Here is a 14,091-nt window from a genome sequence, read left to right on the forward strand (position 1 = left end):
TTTTTTTTCTTATGTATGTTACCGCATAACTATCGAACACATCAACCGAAACTTGTTTTCGTTGCTAAAACTGGTTTTCGACGTAAAGTTTGTGTTTTTTCCACGTAAAATCTATTGAACGGAAACCAGTTTTCGCTGAAAACTACTTGAAAACTCACGTTCCACTTGTTCCAATCGATGTCTTCACTAGTTTTTTTTTTGATTATTTATCGAAATAGAAGTCATATTTTATCATCTTTAATACGCCAGTTCGGATTTATTGTTAATTGGCTGGCCAAATTAAAATATGAACAAAAGAAAATGTTGTCAATGAAAAGAAAATAAAAGAAAAGTATTGTAGCTTTTGTTTTTTGTTTTTTTTTTTTGTAGAAAACTGGTTATACAAAATGTCTACGAAAACACTAACAGCCGGTGTGAACAGCCTTCAACCCGCAATCCTGAAACTCGTTTTCACAGTGTTTTCGTTGTCGGTCAGAACATGGTATAAGGTTAACTTATTAATAGTTAATACTCCTGCAGATGTTCCCAAAAACTGTATACACATACACACATACATATACTATATTCAGCAATATTTCAGATTTATATATCATGCATATATTTTCCCAATGTAGGAAATATACAAGATCTGCAAATTAAAACAAAAAACAAAAATAATGTGTAGGAATTATTTAAAAAAATGTAATACATAAACCAAAAATGTCTCATAAATTAAGATATTTATGTATGCAAGTGTGAATAAAAAAATATACTCGTATAATAAAAAATTATAGGATATTGCAGTGTAACCATTGTTTTCAAAGTATTCTGAGTTGTAGAGAAATTTTAAAGAATTCGAAAAGATCCCATCCGATTTTTTGACGAGTTTTCTTAAATGAAATAAACTGTGCACACTTGGAATCTTTTACGAAATTTTGCACTATTATTCAGAGGGGCATCAAAAATAAATTTAATAGCTAAATGCGGAAATTTAAAAATAAAAATATGTTGACACTTTTGTAGAGAGGACATTCGAATGGCATGTAAAAAACAGCTGCTGGAGAGCACGTATACAGATTTTGTTTACAAAAATTAACTCAAAACAAAATAAAAACATAAACACTATAATGAACGCCATTAAAAGGAAAATAAATGTTTACAAGAATTTTCTTAAAAAGCNTGGAAATTTAAAAATAAAAATATGTTGACACTTTTGTAGAGAGGACATTCGAATGGCATGTAAAAAACAGCTGCTGGAGAGCACGTAGACAGATTATGTTTACAAAAATTAACTCAAAACAAAATAAAAACATAACCACTATAAAGAACGCCATTAAAAGGAAAATAAATGTTTACAAGAATTTTCTTAAAAAGCCGAAAAACAAGGTGACCTGTCGGCGAATCGCAAGAAGTAATAAATACATATGTATGTGAATATGTACATAGGCGGAATGAATAAGTTATACATAACTAAATATAAACTCTTGCATATATATAAACGCATGTTTTTCGCACAAGCATTTCAATAACAAGTTTTTAATTTGATATTTTTACATTATTTTTGGGTCATTAATTTTCTGATTTATCTCAATTTTTTTTTTTTGGTTTGCACATTTCGGAACTTGTCTTTGGAAACATTTCGATTGGCAAATGTGCACATCTGCTGTTTCGCCATGACATAGTCCGAAAAATTAATAATCCACTTGGCACCTATGCTTAGAAACACACAGTAAATAATTTTTGAAAAATTTAAAAAGCAGAAAATTTAAAATTATAAGTAAATAATTGTGTTGCAAAAAAAAACAAACTGTTTGCACTCTGTGTGCATATACATACATATACTACATGCGTAAGTATAAGTAAGCANCAATTAATAATCCACTTGGCACTTATGCATAGAAACGGGTGCGCATACAACACAGAGTAAATAATTTTTGAAAAATTTAAAAAGCAGAAAATTTAAAATTATAAGTAAATAATTGTGTTGCAAAAAAAAAAAAACTGTTTGCACTCTGTGTGCATATACATACATATACTACATGCGTAAGTATAAGTAAGCAGTAACTTGCCAACCATCGCAATGCGGAACATATCAATCCATTGCATTTCTCATCGAACATTGCCGGCATGGCGTTTTTAGGTCAATTCACACTATATAAAACAATAAAAGCCCTTCAGCAGTCAATGCCGGCATTTCTAAGTAATTGCTATGTAAATCAATCAACATTCAATTTAGAATGTATTCCAGAGTTTCTCTATATTTTTTTTTTATTTATCATTTTTATTTCTCTTCTGCGGCTTGCATATTAAAGCATTTCATACACACACGTTGAATGCGTAAGAAAGTAGATTTTTGTTTTAAAACTATTTCATTTACGTTAGCAATGCAAACTTATTTACTAAATGAAAATATATCTATTTACTACAGGCTGTTGAANTTCTATATATTTTTATTTATCATTTTTATTTCTCTTCTGCGGCTTGCATATTAAAGCATTTCATACACACACGTTGAATGCGTAAGAAAGTAGATTTTTGTTTTAAAACTATTTCATTTACGTTAGCAATGCAAACTTATTTACTAAATGAAAATATATCTATTTACTACAGGCTGTTGAAAGCATCGAAGAATATAGCCAAAGCGAATATATCGAAGAGCACACTAAGGTTGTAACAAAGGTGAGAATTACATTTACTCAAGTGAATTATGAATGAAAGATGCAAATGATTTCCACCGAATTTTTACTACGAATTCTTTATTCACAGACAACTGAGTCAATTGCCAGCGAAAGAAGTTATAGAGCAGTCGCCTTTGAGAAACTACCATTACCAACTACCGGCGGAAACGTTGTTGGTGAGTGTGAACAATATTTAACGAAGTTATATACAGATTTTTATAAATTTAAAAAAGTGCAATGCCAGCAAACAATGCTAAGCCTTCGTTAATGCCAGCTAAAGAATGAAATTTTTTTAAATATACGTATACGTTTTCCATATATATGTACATTAGGGCAAAGCCTAATATCTCAAGAAATATCGATGTTAGCGATTTTGTGTTTAGAAACTTTTTTGTAGGAAATCGAAAGTTCTAAAAGTTTGTCACTTATATTTTTTCTGTAGCTCTTGTTATTTTCGAAATAGGGACAAAAAACGAGAATTTCATCAAAAAATTAAGTCTAGTGACCCGTACTACCTCGCCGGTGGAAGTTAGGATTACACCGCAATGGACACTTTTGTAGAGCATTTAATTCTGAAGAAACCCCATCATTGATCATAAAATGACTCTGAGCTGTAGACTTTTTAAGAAAACAACTCAAGGTTTACATGTATTTGATATGGGAAATCTTTGCACGCCTTGGGCAAGTACTTTATGTTAATATAAAGGGTTCAAATTTTCAGAGCTTTTTTTTAGGTGTTTTCTACAAAATTTCGAGGTAGGAGTGAAAAAAATAATAGTCCCAAAAAAAATCGCCCTAATACTTTTCAATACTATNAGCTTTTTTTTAGGTGTTTTCTACAAAATTTCGAGGTAGGAGTGAAAAAAAATAATAGTCCCAAAAAAAATCGCCCTAATACTTTTCAATACTATTTTTTTGACCACTCAATAGGGGTATTCACGCCGAGCCTGGTACTCGGTGCTCGGTAATTTTTCTTCATGTATTTTGTTTGTATAAAATTATTTTATCATTGGGTTTACCGATTACGGAATTAACGTGACGGCCAACTTGATAATTTTTCTGGTAGTTGTTAAAATGTTCAGGTGTTCGATATTTATTAAATTTTAAATCCACCCGCTGCCGAAAGGCATAATACCTTCGAGTAAGTAAAATTCATCAGTTTACCAAAAACTACTAAAAAATTTAAAAAGACCCCAAGCATCTTATAACTTAGTGAAAAAATATTACATTATTTTATTAACAAGTTATTTCATTCATCAAAAAATGTATTAGCACTAAAAGTGTTTCATTCTGCTTCTAATAGAAACAAATAGCAAAATAAGTTAGCAATTCAACTCATTTTTGACGGGTGTTTCGGTAGATATCTGCTGGCTGGCCATTTTTCAACCGATTAGTCACGCGATGAAATCTGACTATCACTCTCAATTTTATCATTTTTCATTGAAAGCCACAATAATTGGTGGCCTGTGACGCTCGGCATAAGATTTCCCTTATAGCGCCAGATTGGCAATTCTTGCGTCGACGGATCCAATGAACGTTGGCCAACTCTCAACTTTCGACACAAGTATATCCGGCAATGCCACACAGTTGTATAGGCGGGCATAAAGAACAGCTGATTTTTGTTTACAAACGTCTCTCTACGTTACGTTCGCCCAAGGTGTGTTAAATACATTTTGCGTACGCCACTTCCTTCGCATACCCATTTTGACGGCGCTGTATTGGAATATTTAAAAAACTAAAAAAAAAATTTGTTGAATCAATCAACTCAGCTTATATATTTTTAGAACTTAACACTCCTAATATAATGATGTAGTGTTGCCAGATACATTTATGACCAAAGAATTTTTGCTCACAAAGAACAAATGGTATTGCTGCCGCTTTAGCGTATTTTTTACATTTCACATTTATAACGTGAAGAAGGGGCAATTTGAAAACGTAGTTGAACGTTCCATAGTGCACCCCAACCAAATTCCCAAATGCTTTGTGATTTGCTTTGGTCTCCCCTAAGTTAGGTCTGTTCCACTAGAGATGTGTATTCTGACGAAATTTTGTTCCAACCTACTCTGACCAGTGCGTCGAAATAAAAAAATACATACTCGCTTTTTAATGGGAGAGATTTTTTGAAAGCGAAAGGTCCGTCTGAACACGCACGACACCGTTTGATTTTTTCGTGCATTCTGCCGGTGAATTTCAATTTTTTTAGTTTTTGTGTCATGAGTTCGATAAAGCTGTCAGCAAAAGAAAAAACTTGGTTTGAACGTTTCTCGGCCCATTTGTCGAACTAAGTTTTGTTATATACATATAGTACGCATCTCTACGCACTCAACTACGGCGACAAATTGTTGATACGTGTATAAAAAGAAACAGTCCGCAAAGATGGGATGTTTTACACGGAAAATGCAGAGATGTTAGTATCACTCAAGCCAGCTTTGAAATATTCGACATACCAACTCCCATTAAACAAATGTTGTATTTTTTTTTCGTATAGCCTTTTTATTTATTGGCTGACTTTTGTAGCCCAGTACAAGTGTGGCACATATGAATCTGCTACAAAATGACCAAATACTTTATTCTTTGTTTACTTCACAAACCGATCTGTCACACACTTCTACTGAGCGATCTATTTTCGACTAACAGTTACAATTTTTTAAATTATGCTATTGATTTTTATACATATTTAAAAAATAAACTTTCTACCAAAACTGATTCCATCTCCCGTCTCTAGCTAGTATTTTAAGAATTAAGAACATTTTTTTCATTTTTTGTTTATGTCAAAACGAAGGTCGATGGGTTTGAGAAGTGGAGCTGAGCTTTGAGCCGGCTCTTTTTGTGCTATGTAGCCCTTTTGCCATTACCGATTGCGATTGCGGCATTTATTCCGTTTGCGATTTTATTGTTGTTGTACTTGTTGGATTTTGCGGTCTTATTGGTACTGTGGTTATCGGTGATTGTGGCTGTACTGGTACTGCACTCAATGGTGATTGACCACCATTCTCACGAATATCTAGTCGTTTACGTATAAAACGTGCAATCAATTTGCCAGGGCGCTCTTGCCATTCCATAAGTGTTTCCTTACTTTCCTTTATCTGCGTAGGTAAAAACAAGAATTCATTAGAAATGTGTCTATATTTTACTAAATTAATAATATGCTTATTAACAAAAAAAAAAAAAAAACCTACCTGGTCACCGTTAAGCCGATTTAGAATAGCAACGCAAATTATGGCCGCCTTAATGCCAGCAAAGTCGGTTAACGCCGCAAACATTGAGCTTTCCATTTCAATGTTTATAACACCTCTTTCGTTCAGCAATTTCAACCAATTCAACTTGTCGATCTCTTTGTAGTCGCAAAATGCACCATCCAAACGTCCTTGTCCTGTAACGAATACCAACAATTAAATATCGCAAGTTTCCTACGAACTATAAGAACATATTCGCCTTCATAGAAGTCATCAGCACAGTAAGTTTTTCCTATGACTGTTTGAAAACCATCCCTTGGAGAGGCTAATGAATTGAGTTCCCGCGCCAAAGTGAGATCCAACCTGGCGGGTCGCGGTACGACGTTGCCCAAAATTTTCTGCATATAAAAAATTGTATAAGTTGTAATTGCAAATTTGATTAGGATCATAACGAAAATACACGTTCTTCAAAAGTAATAATAAATAAGAGAGGCTTCACNTGACCTTGCCCAAAATTTTCTGCATATAAAAAATTGTATAAGTTGTAATTGCAAATTTGATTAGGATCATAACGAAAATACACGTTCTTCAAAAGTAATAATAAATAAGAGAGGCTTCACTACGCCTTTAAAAACCGTGAATAGTATTAACAGTTCATAAAGTGAGGAATTTCACGTACCTTGGCCGTGAAGTTGCCCCCAGTGGCGCCACTGACGAAGATGTTGACCTTGGGTGTGATGTACACATTATAACGAAACACTAGTCTAAATTCCAACTTAAAGACTAGGATTTTCAAATGTAAAATGCTCGCGGCAATTCTACCTGGAAAATGACTACTGCTATAACCAGACGCCTGCAAGTTCTCGTAAACAGATGTCTTATAATGATACTCCGGATTGTTTGGCCTAAAATAATTTCAAATAAGGAGTTGCTCAAAAAGTCTAACGTGAAGTCCCTTGACATCAGGACCCGCAGACAGAAATGGAAGTGGGTGGGCAACACTTTGAGTAAAGATGATGGTAGTATTGCAACGAAGGCCTTGGAATGAAATCTCCTAATCGGTAGAGGCAGGCTGCCCGACAGACCCGCCAAGACGTGGAGAAACTGTCGTTAGCGAGGCGAAGCAAGTCGGGTTAAACTGAAAGGCGCTCAAAGCGATTGACAGAAACAGCACCAGGGCGCGAAGGCGTGGTAAATGCCCTATGTCATGCTTGGTATTAAAGGAAACGGAGAACACGAAGGACAATTTTAATAACATGTGTCTAAACGATTTTCAAAGTAGCCCTTTATGATTGACCGATAGATATTCAGTTGAGGAATGCACTGCGACCAGAATATCTATTGTGCCCTCTTGCTCCTTACAGCACCTCGGTCAGTCATAACTCCATTAGGAAATCCAGTAGATTGTTGGGTAACATCTAGTGGATGTGATTCGGCTGCTGGTTTACTGACCCTAGAAATTTCTCTCTTCTCCTCGCCACTGTCTCGCATTCGAAGATTATGTGCTCAGAAGTTTTGAGTGGTCCTTTCACAAAAACAGCATGAATCAATGGACCAGATCCCGACTTTGTGTAGATGACTTCTCAATCTACAATGACCTGTTAAGATACCTGTTAAAATTCTTAATTTGTTCTTTAGGAGGCTAACAAGTTTTTCATATTTTCTCCTATTGTATCCCCACAATAACTACTTTGCATGGCCCTGCCCAGTGACTAGGTGCCAGTGCAGTTTTCTATTAATCTTTTTCTTTTCTCCTAAGCTCTTCTTTGAAGGTGTGAGGTCCTACTGCCGTCTGTGTACGAAATTATAGGGTGTAGCTGGGAGTTAGTGTCAGTCCAGTTTGCTTTATTCCCCAGTTTCTTTCGAGGCTAATAATTCTGCCGATATCATCTCGTGGAAATTGGATCTGTTCTCGGAGAGATTCCATGTTATGAGGTGATACTTCCTTCTCTGTACCCCACCCTGCTTTGGTGAAGTTTATTAGGGATCGTTTATCTGCTTGCTCTATACTATGTATGATTGTAAAATAAACAGGTCACACAATGTCATAGTTTTAGCTGCCTACATAAAGTAGTTATTTAGCAGACACTTGTATCTGCATAATCAGTGGTATAGGAGATATATATAGCATATAGAGCTCCGATGTTGACGATTTTGTCAGTAGGATTTGTATGATTATTTGGAAAATAACACACGAAATTTCTCGGTTTTAGCTGTACAAATGAAGGAGTTTTAAAGAATCAGCTGTATTGAGGCTACAGTGACCTAATCTTTGTGAATACCTACATTGTGGGTGTTCACACTTGCCTATTTATCTGTATATGTGGTTATGTGGTTATAGTTTTTGTTCAGTTTACAACAACAAAATACGCCACAGAATAACAATTTTTAACCAGATAACCCGACTACCAGGCAGTTGTGAATACCTACATTAGGTTACGTTAGGCTAGGTAAGCGGACTGCCTCCGCATATGGAGGCACACTTGGACTCGACTAAATAAGCTGTCCGTTGGGATGCCCTTAGATGGGGGAGGGAAAAAGGGACGCAGGGAGGGTAGGGGAAAGGGAAAGGGAGGATACTTCAAAGCGAACTAAACTTAATCACTTTAAGAATTTTTACTCACAAATTCGTGTTCGGCATTTAACTTGTCGTTAAGCACCCCATCGGAGATGACGACACTACCACCTGGAATACCCAATCCCCCACACGTACCCATACGTATAAATACTGGATCCTTACACCTGGCATAGTGCATAAGTTTGATCAATTCGTGCAATAGAATGCTTATTGAGGGATTGCCCATGCCATGATTAACACAAAGTATCGGTCCCACTTTGTACATTGAGTAGCGATCTGCAATTTCACTTATATCAGACAGCTGTGTGCCGGCGGCAAGTTTGTGTTTAATTTCTCCCATCAGGTAGATCGCTAGCTTTTCCATCCTTTTCGGAGTGCCACCGACTATGACGAACTGGGTAAAGAAAAAAGCAAAAGAATGTATGTAGTTATACAATTAAAAATAAAATCTATTAGCATATTTTAAACGCAAACTTATTAGTTTAAAACAAGTAATTTTCAAGCAAAAAATACAAGCGACATCAATCCTTATATACAAATTTTTCTTCATAATGCCATGATGCAACCCACTTGCGAAATAATTACTAACTAGAGTCCGACCGATTAATCGGCATCGGCATCGGCATCGGCTAGTATCGGCACAAAATTGAGCATCGGCATCGGCATCGGCCTTTTTTCGCCGATTCTTTGGAATTTCTTTTCAAATGTTCAGGTGAAGCGACAGCCAACTTTAAAAAACATTTTCAGACAGCTCACAAAAATTATTATTTTTTTGTTGAAGGTGTTTCACGTTTTTTTCCATACAAAATTATGTGAGAACACTGCCAGCAAAAAAAAATTTCCAAAACTTAACGGGATTTTACAGCAGCTTGAAACTTGCACTTCATTATACTAGAATGAAATGGTCTACAAAACTGCATACCTAAATTCTGGTTAAAAAGTTTGAAATTTAGGTGAAAATAAACACAATTTTTCTAAGTTTTGTACCAAGTTTGAATTTATATGGTGTTTGTTGTATACCAGCTAGACTTTTATAAAAAAAAATAATAAACATTAAATAAAAAAGACAAAATCGGTCAAAATATATTTTAATTAATTCAATTATTTCTTTTCTTTTGTTTTTTTTTTTTAACTCCGTGAAATGTACTGATTTTATGAATTAATACATTTATTTGTAATTTTTTATGGAAGCGGCATCGGCATCGGCCGATTCTTTCCCCATAAGCCGATTAATCGGCATCGGCATCGGTACCTGAAAAAAAATGGAATCGGTCGGACACGTTAACACGTTAAATTTCAAACAAAAAAAAAACTTCATTCATTTAACAGAGGGCTGAAGGTCGTGCCTTATTCGAATCTTAGACTATTAATATAAAATTCTTCGACTATTAATATAAAGTTCCGGATTTAAGAATTTTCGTTCAAAGAATTTTTCTTTGATACTAAGGAATTGTAATCGAGGAAGCCCATGTAACGAACTTTCCAAAAATTTTGCTATCACAACTTTGTATAGAAATCATCAAGTGATGAACAAAAGTAATTACACATTTTCATGGTCTGCGCCGTTAGCTCAGAAGACTTAGATTAGAGCCTATAAAATAAATATTACGTTGGAGCTGAATATGTATTTCGATGTGGAAATCCCAATTAGGAAAGCTATTGCACTCCGCTAGGTAGTATTGAAATTTTTATAGCTTGAAGATCAATTGTAAAGTAGGAGGAGAGAAGTGTTCTCGCCAAATCCTACCCTGGGATGCTCTTTTCGATTACCGGACTATTGCATTTCCAGGTTGAGGTTTCAGCTTGCGTTCACGACTGCAGTTACGACACGACTAACTTAAACGATGAACTATTGCCGATCTTTACAGAAGATGACTAAACCGAATAGTTCAAACCTCATTTGGGTTTGCTTTCGCAGAAATATAAGGGGTATTGTCTGAGTCTTGCAAAGCCCTTGGGCGGTGCATGGATTGCACGGTTTGAAAAGCTGTCCCATACGAAAACCCATTTTTACCGTGGAATCACGGTGCACAGATAGGGCTTTTCGAGACTCAGAGAATACCAGTATAGAGAAAAATTGCACGGCGCACGATTCTGCAAGCGAGAAAGGCACGATTAGGCAGATTCTTACATAAAAATAACGCATTTCTATACCTTTTGCTACTTGCAAGTGGCTTTCGAAAGATTTTTTCTATGATCAATGGCAAATGAAAGGTGAAAACCATGCACGACTTGGCAAATTTTTCGACTTTAAAACTTTTTTGACGTCTTGTGAATCCACTACATGTTTTTTTTTTTTTAAGTCAATCAACCTGCAGCCGGATTCAAACATTTACTCTCGCTAATTTTGATCGCCGAACATCTGCGCCTAATAACACGCAACATCTAGTTACATGTGTTACTTTCCATGTTGTATGCTTTTAGGACCCACTGCTTTTCTTTTAGATAATTTTGGCGACGCAAATTTTGCGTAGCAATTGGCATAGCGCAGTTATGCATACTTGGCATTGCATGAGAGTTGTCACATAAGGAATCTCTTAAATTAGTTTTGCATGTAAGTGGTTTTTGATTTCTACGTAAAAATGGCATTCTATGTAGTGCAGTGCAAAATACGCATAACTGAGCTTTCGGAATTCCATTTCTGATCAAGTGGTGGAAAAAGAAACATTTATGAAAATACCAAAGTATATATAGTATTTAGTATTTTTTTTTACCTTTTACAAATACACATTTTTAGAACAGATGCCTATTTCTGTCCTTAGAAATAATAACTAAAATAATATAAGACTCACCTTGACATCACCAAACATTGCTGGCAAATTATGTGACTTTGTGCCCAATCCAAGGTGATACAACACATCTTCCTCCATCCGCGGAATGTGCGGATTACGTATAAAACTTGCGGGCAGCAGTGTGCACTCTTGTGCAGGTAACCTGTGGGAGTAGGAGATTTTATACATTCTCTTACAAAATCTGCAGTTTCTTATTGTTGGTTGATGAGGCGTAATCAACACTGTTATTGGATTAAGAAATAGGCAAATCACAAAACTTACATACAACAGCATCCATCCATTTTAGTAAAGTTTAGTCGTTTCAAGACAAGAAATTTTAAAAAATATGCTCTTACGCTAGAAAACCGGGAAAATTTACCAAATTTTCATTTTTTTCCACTAAATTTGATCAAAACTATAGAAATGTTCAAATATTTTACATAATTGTGAATGAGTAATATTTTGTGAAATTCACAAATTGTATTCAGCGAGCAAATTTACAGCAGTATAGCAAATGCAGTACGGGCATTTGAGGGGTAAAGAAAAACGCAACGAATTCTTTTCTCTTGGGTGTTAATACTTTTTAAACGAAGGATTGAACTTTACCTTAGTTTACATCACGATCCTCACCACATTTCAAAATTTTCGAAGAAAGAAAACATGTATACATACATACGTACATACTAGGGATGTGAATCCCAGGATCCCGGTGTTTTTGAAAAAATCCGGGATTTGCTTGCATTAATCCGAAAAATTTTAAATATCGAATTGATAGTAAGAACTTGTTAATGGATTTTTAAGTATGATTTTTGTAAAATGCCGCTTTAACTGCAATTAACAAAAAGCTTGAAACTGTACTTTTAAATTGCAGTCTGAGCCTTTTTTGAAGAAGATTTAAATGAATTTACTCATAACGTCGCTAACGTAAAAGAAACAGAGAATTTTAAGGAAAAGTTAGATACTTTTTTACATCAATCTACTCAAAATTTCCCCAAATCGAAAAACTTGTAATTTATCGGGCGTGCTGGTAGAAAAGTCCAATCAATACTTTGTAATGGAGGAGATGGGGGTCATTATCTTCAAATGGCTTATGACCCTTTGACAGTTCAGCCTAAAAGTGTTGAGGGCGAAATATATTTTTCATCAGTAGGTTTTATATTTAAAAACTGCAGGTAAAAATTAGAAGACTCCGCTTTGAATGCTTTGCTGCTCTTACGAAAACATTATAAGTGCAATAATAACAACACCGGCACAAAAAAGGGGTGTGTGTTTTTAACCAGACGCACCTGTCAACATGTATTTCGACCCGCTAAAGCCGATTCTGAAATCCGTTTGACTCGTACACGCCAAAATTTCCAGTAAATTGCGAAAAAAAATTCCAAAAAAATCGCCATTCGCCATTTCTTTATAGAGTAGAATAAACATGTTTAGAGACTATATGGTTCCTTAAATACAATTTAAAAAAATTTTTTACTTTAAAATCTGTCTGATTTAATAATCGCTAGCCTATAGTGCAAAGTTGCTAAGTCCCAATTTAAAAATTGTACAGGAGAGGAANAAAGCCGATTCTGAAATCCGTTTGACTCGTACACGCCAAAATTTCCAGTAAATTGCGAAAAAAAATTCCAAAAAAATCGCCATTCGCCATTTCTTTATAGAGTAGAATAAACATGTTTAGAGACNGAAGCCGATTCTGAGATCCGTTTGACTGGTACACCCTCAAAATTTCCAGTAAATTGCGAAAAAAATGGCGAAAAATTCGCCGTTCGCCATTTCTTTATAGAGTAGAATAAACATGTTTAGAGAATACATGGTTCCTTAAATACAATTTAAAAAAAATATTTTACTTTAAAATTTGTCTGATTTAATAAATGTTGCAAGAGTACAAGGCTGCTAAGTCCCAATTTGAAAATTGTACGTACAGGAGAGGAAAAACCTTTTTATAGACATTTTCTTAAAGTATTTCGCAAAACTTTGAATAATACATTTTGCCCGTTTAAAGCAAAGCAAAACTCCATACAAATCAGAGGGATTCGATCTTTATTAAATCTTCTCGAACTATTTTGGGCTTATCGAATTTCCGGAGGTTTTTTTTTTGACTTAGCAAAGTTTATTTTTCTAGCCCCCAGTATCAAAAATGTTAGCTACCACTCTAAGCTAGCGACATGTGAGTTTTACAATAAATTTATATTAAACTTTGAATAGTTTTATTTCATGGTATATTTAAATGCTTTCAGATATTGAATTTTTACTCATATTCTTAAAAGTTATGACTCAATGTGAATCACGGGATAAATCCCGGAATCACAATTTTCCTCATATTTTGGCATCACTAGTACATGCATACATATGTACTCAATGTATGTATTTTAATTGTGCATACTCATTGGCTCAGTGCATTTGTGCTAATATAAACTGACTAGAAACAACAGAAACAAATAAAAACGACACGCATCATCTAATCTTACATAAAAGCGACAAATGAACTAAAGCCGCCAAAAGACAACACTGTGCCGCCTGTCAACGTTGATGATGCAAAATGCCAACNACAGATATTGAATTTTTACTCATATTCTTAAAAGTTATGACTCAATGTGAATCACGGGATAAATCCCGGAATCACAATTTTCCTCATGTTTTGGCATCACTAGTACATACATACGTACATACTCAAAATTTTAATTGTGCATACTCATTGGCTCAGTGCATTTGTGCTAATATAAACAGACTAGAAACAACAGAAACAAATAAAAACGACACGCATCATCTAATCTTACATAAAAGCGACAAATGAACTAAAGCCGCCAAAAGACAACACTGTGCCGCCTGTCAACGTTGATGATGCAAAATGCCAACAATCGCACCTAGAGGCTTGATGAAAATGTTAATGTTGATAAAACAAAAAAAAA

The 14,091-nt window shown here is 34.8% G+C and overlaps 2 protein-coding genes across 2 annotated transcripts in view; one reads left to right on the forward strand and one right to left on the reverse strand.

Moving 5' to 3' along the window:
* Positions 1 to 14,091, forward strand: part of cher (filamin A protein cher) — an 87,824-nt gene that overhangs the window by 36,677 nt on the left and 37,056 nt on the right. The window contains exons 9-10 of the mRNA XM_017617528.1: positions 2,590 to 2,658; positions 2,746 to 2,833. Of these exons, the coding sequence (XP_017473017.1) occupies positions 2,590 to 2,658; positions 2,746 to 2,833 (157 nt within the window). The remainder of the gene's footprint in view (positions 1 to 2,589; positions 2,659 to 2,745; positions 2,834 to 14,091) is intronic.
* On the reverse strand, positions 5,263 to 11,572 carry LOC108363993 (uridine phosphorylase 2-like). Its single transcript, XM_017617532.1, has 6 exons — positions 11,562 to 11,572; positions 11,204 to 11,345; positions 8,458 to 8,805; positions 6,093 to 6,231; positions 5,837 to 6,030; positions 5,263 to 5,743 (listed from the first exon to the last, which is right to left on the reverse strand). Exons 1-6 carry the CDS (start codon positions 11,570 to 11,572, stop codon positions 5,531 to 5,533), a joined length of 1,047 nt encoding a protein of 348 aa, XP_017473021.1. The 3' UTR covers positions 5,263 to 5,530.

The sequence above is a fragment of the Rhagoletis zephyria genome, unplaced genomic scaffold (genome assembly GCF_001687245.7).
Source record: "Rhagoletis zephyria isolate East Lansing unplaced genomic scaffold, Rhagoletis_zephyria_1.1 Rzeph_scaffold_01431, whole genome shotgun sequence".
NCBI classification, from domain to species: Eukaryota; Metazoa; Arthropoda; class Insecta; order Diptera; family Tephritidae; genus Rhagoletis; species Rhagoletis zephyria.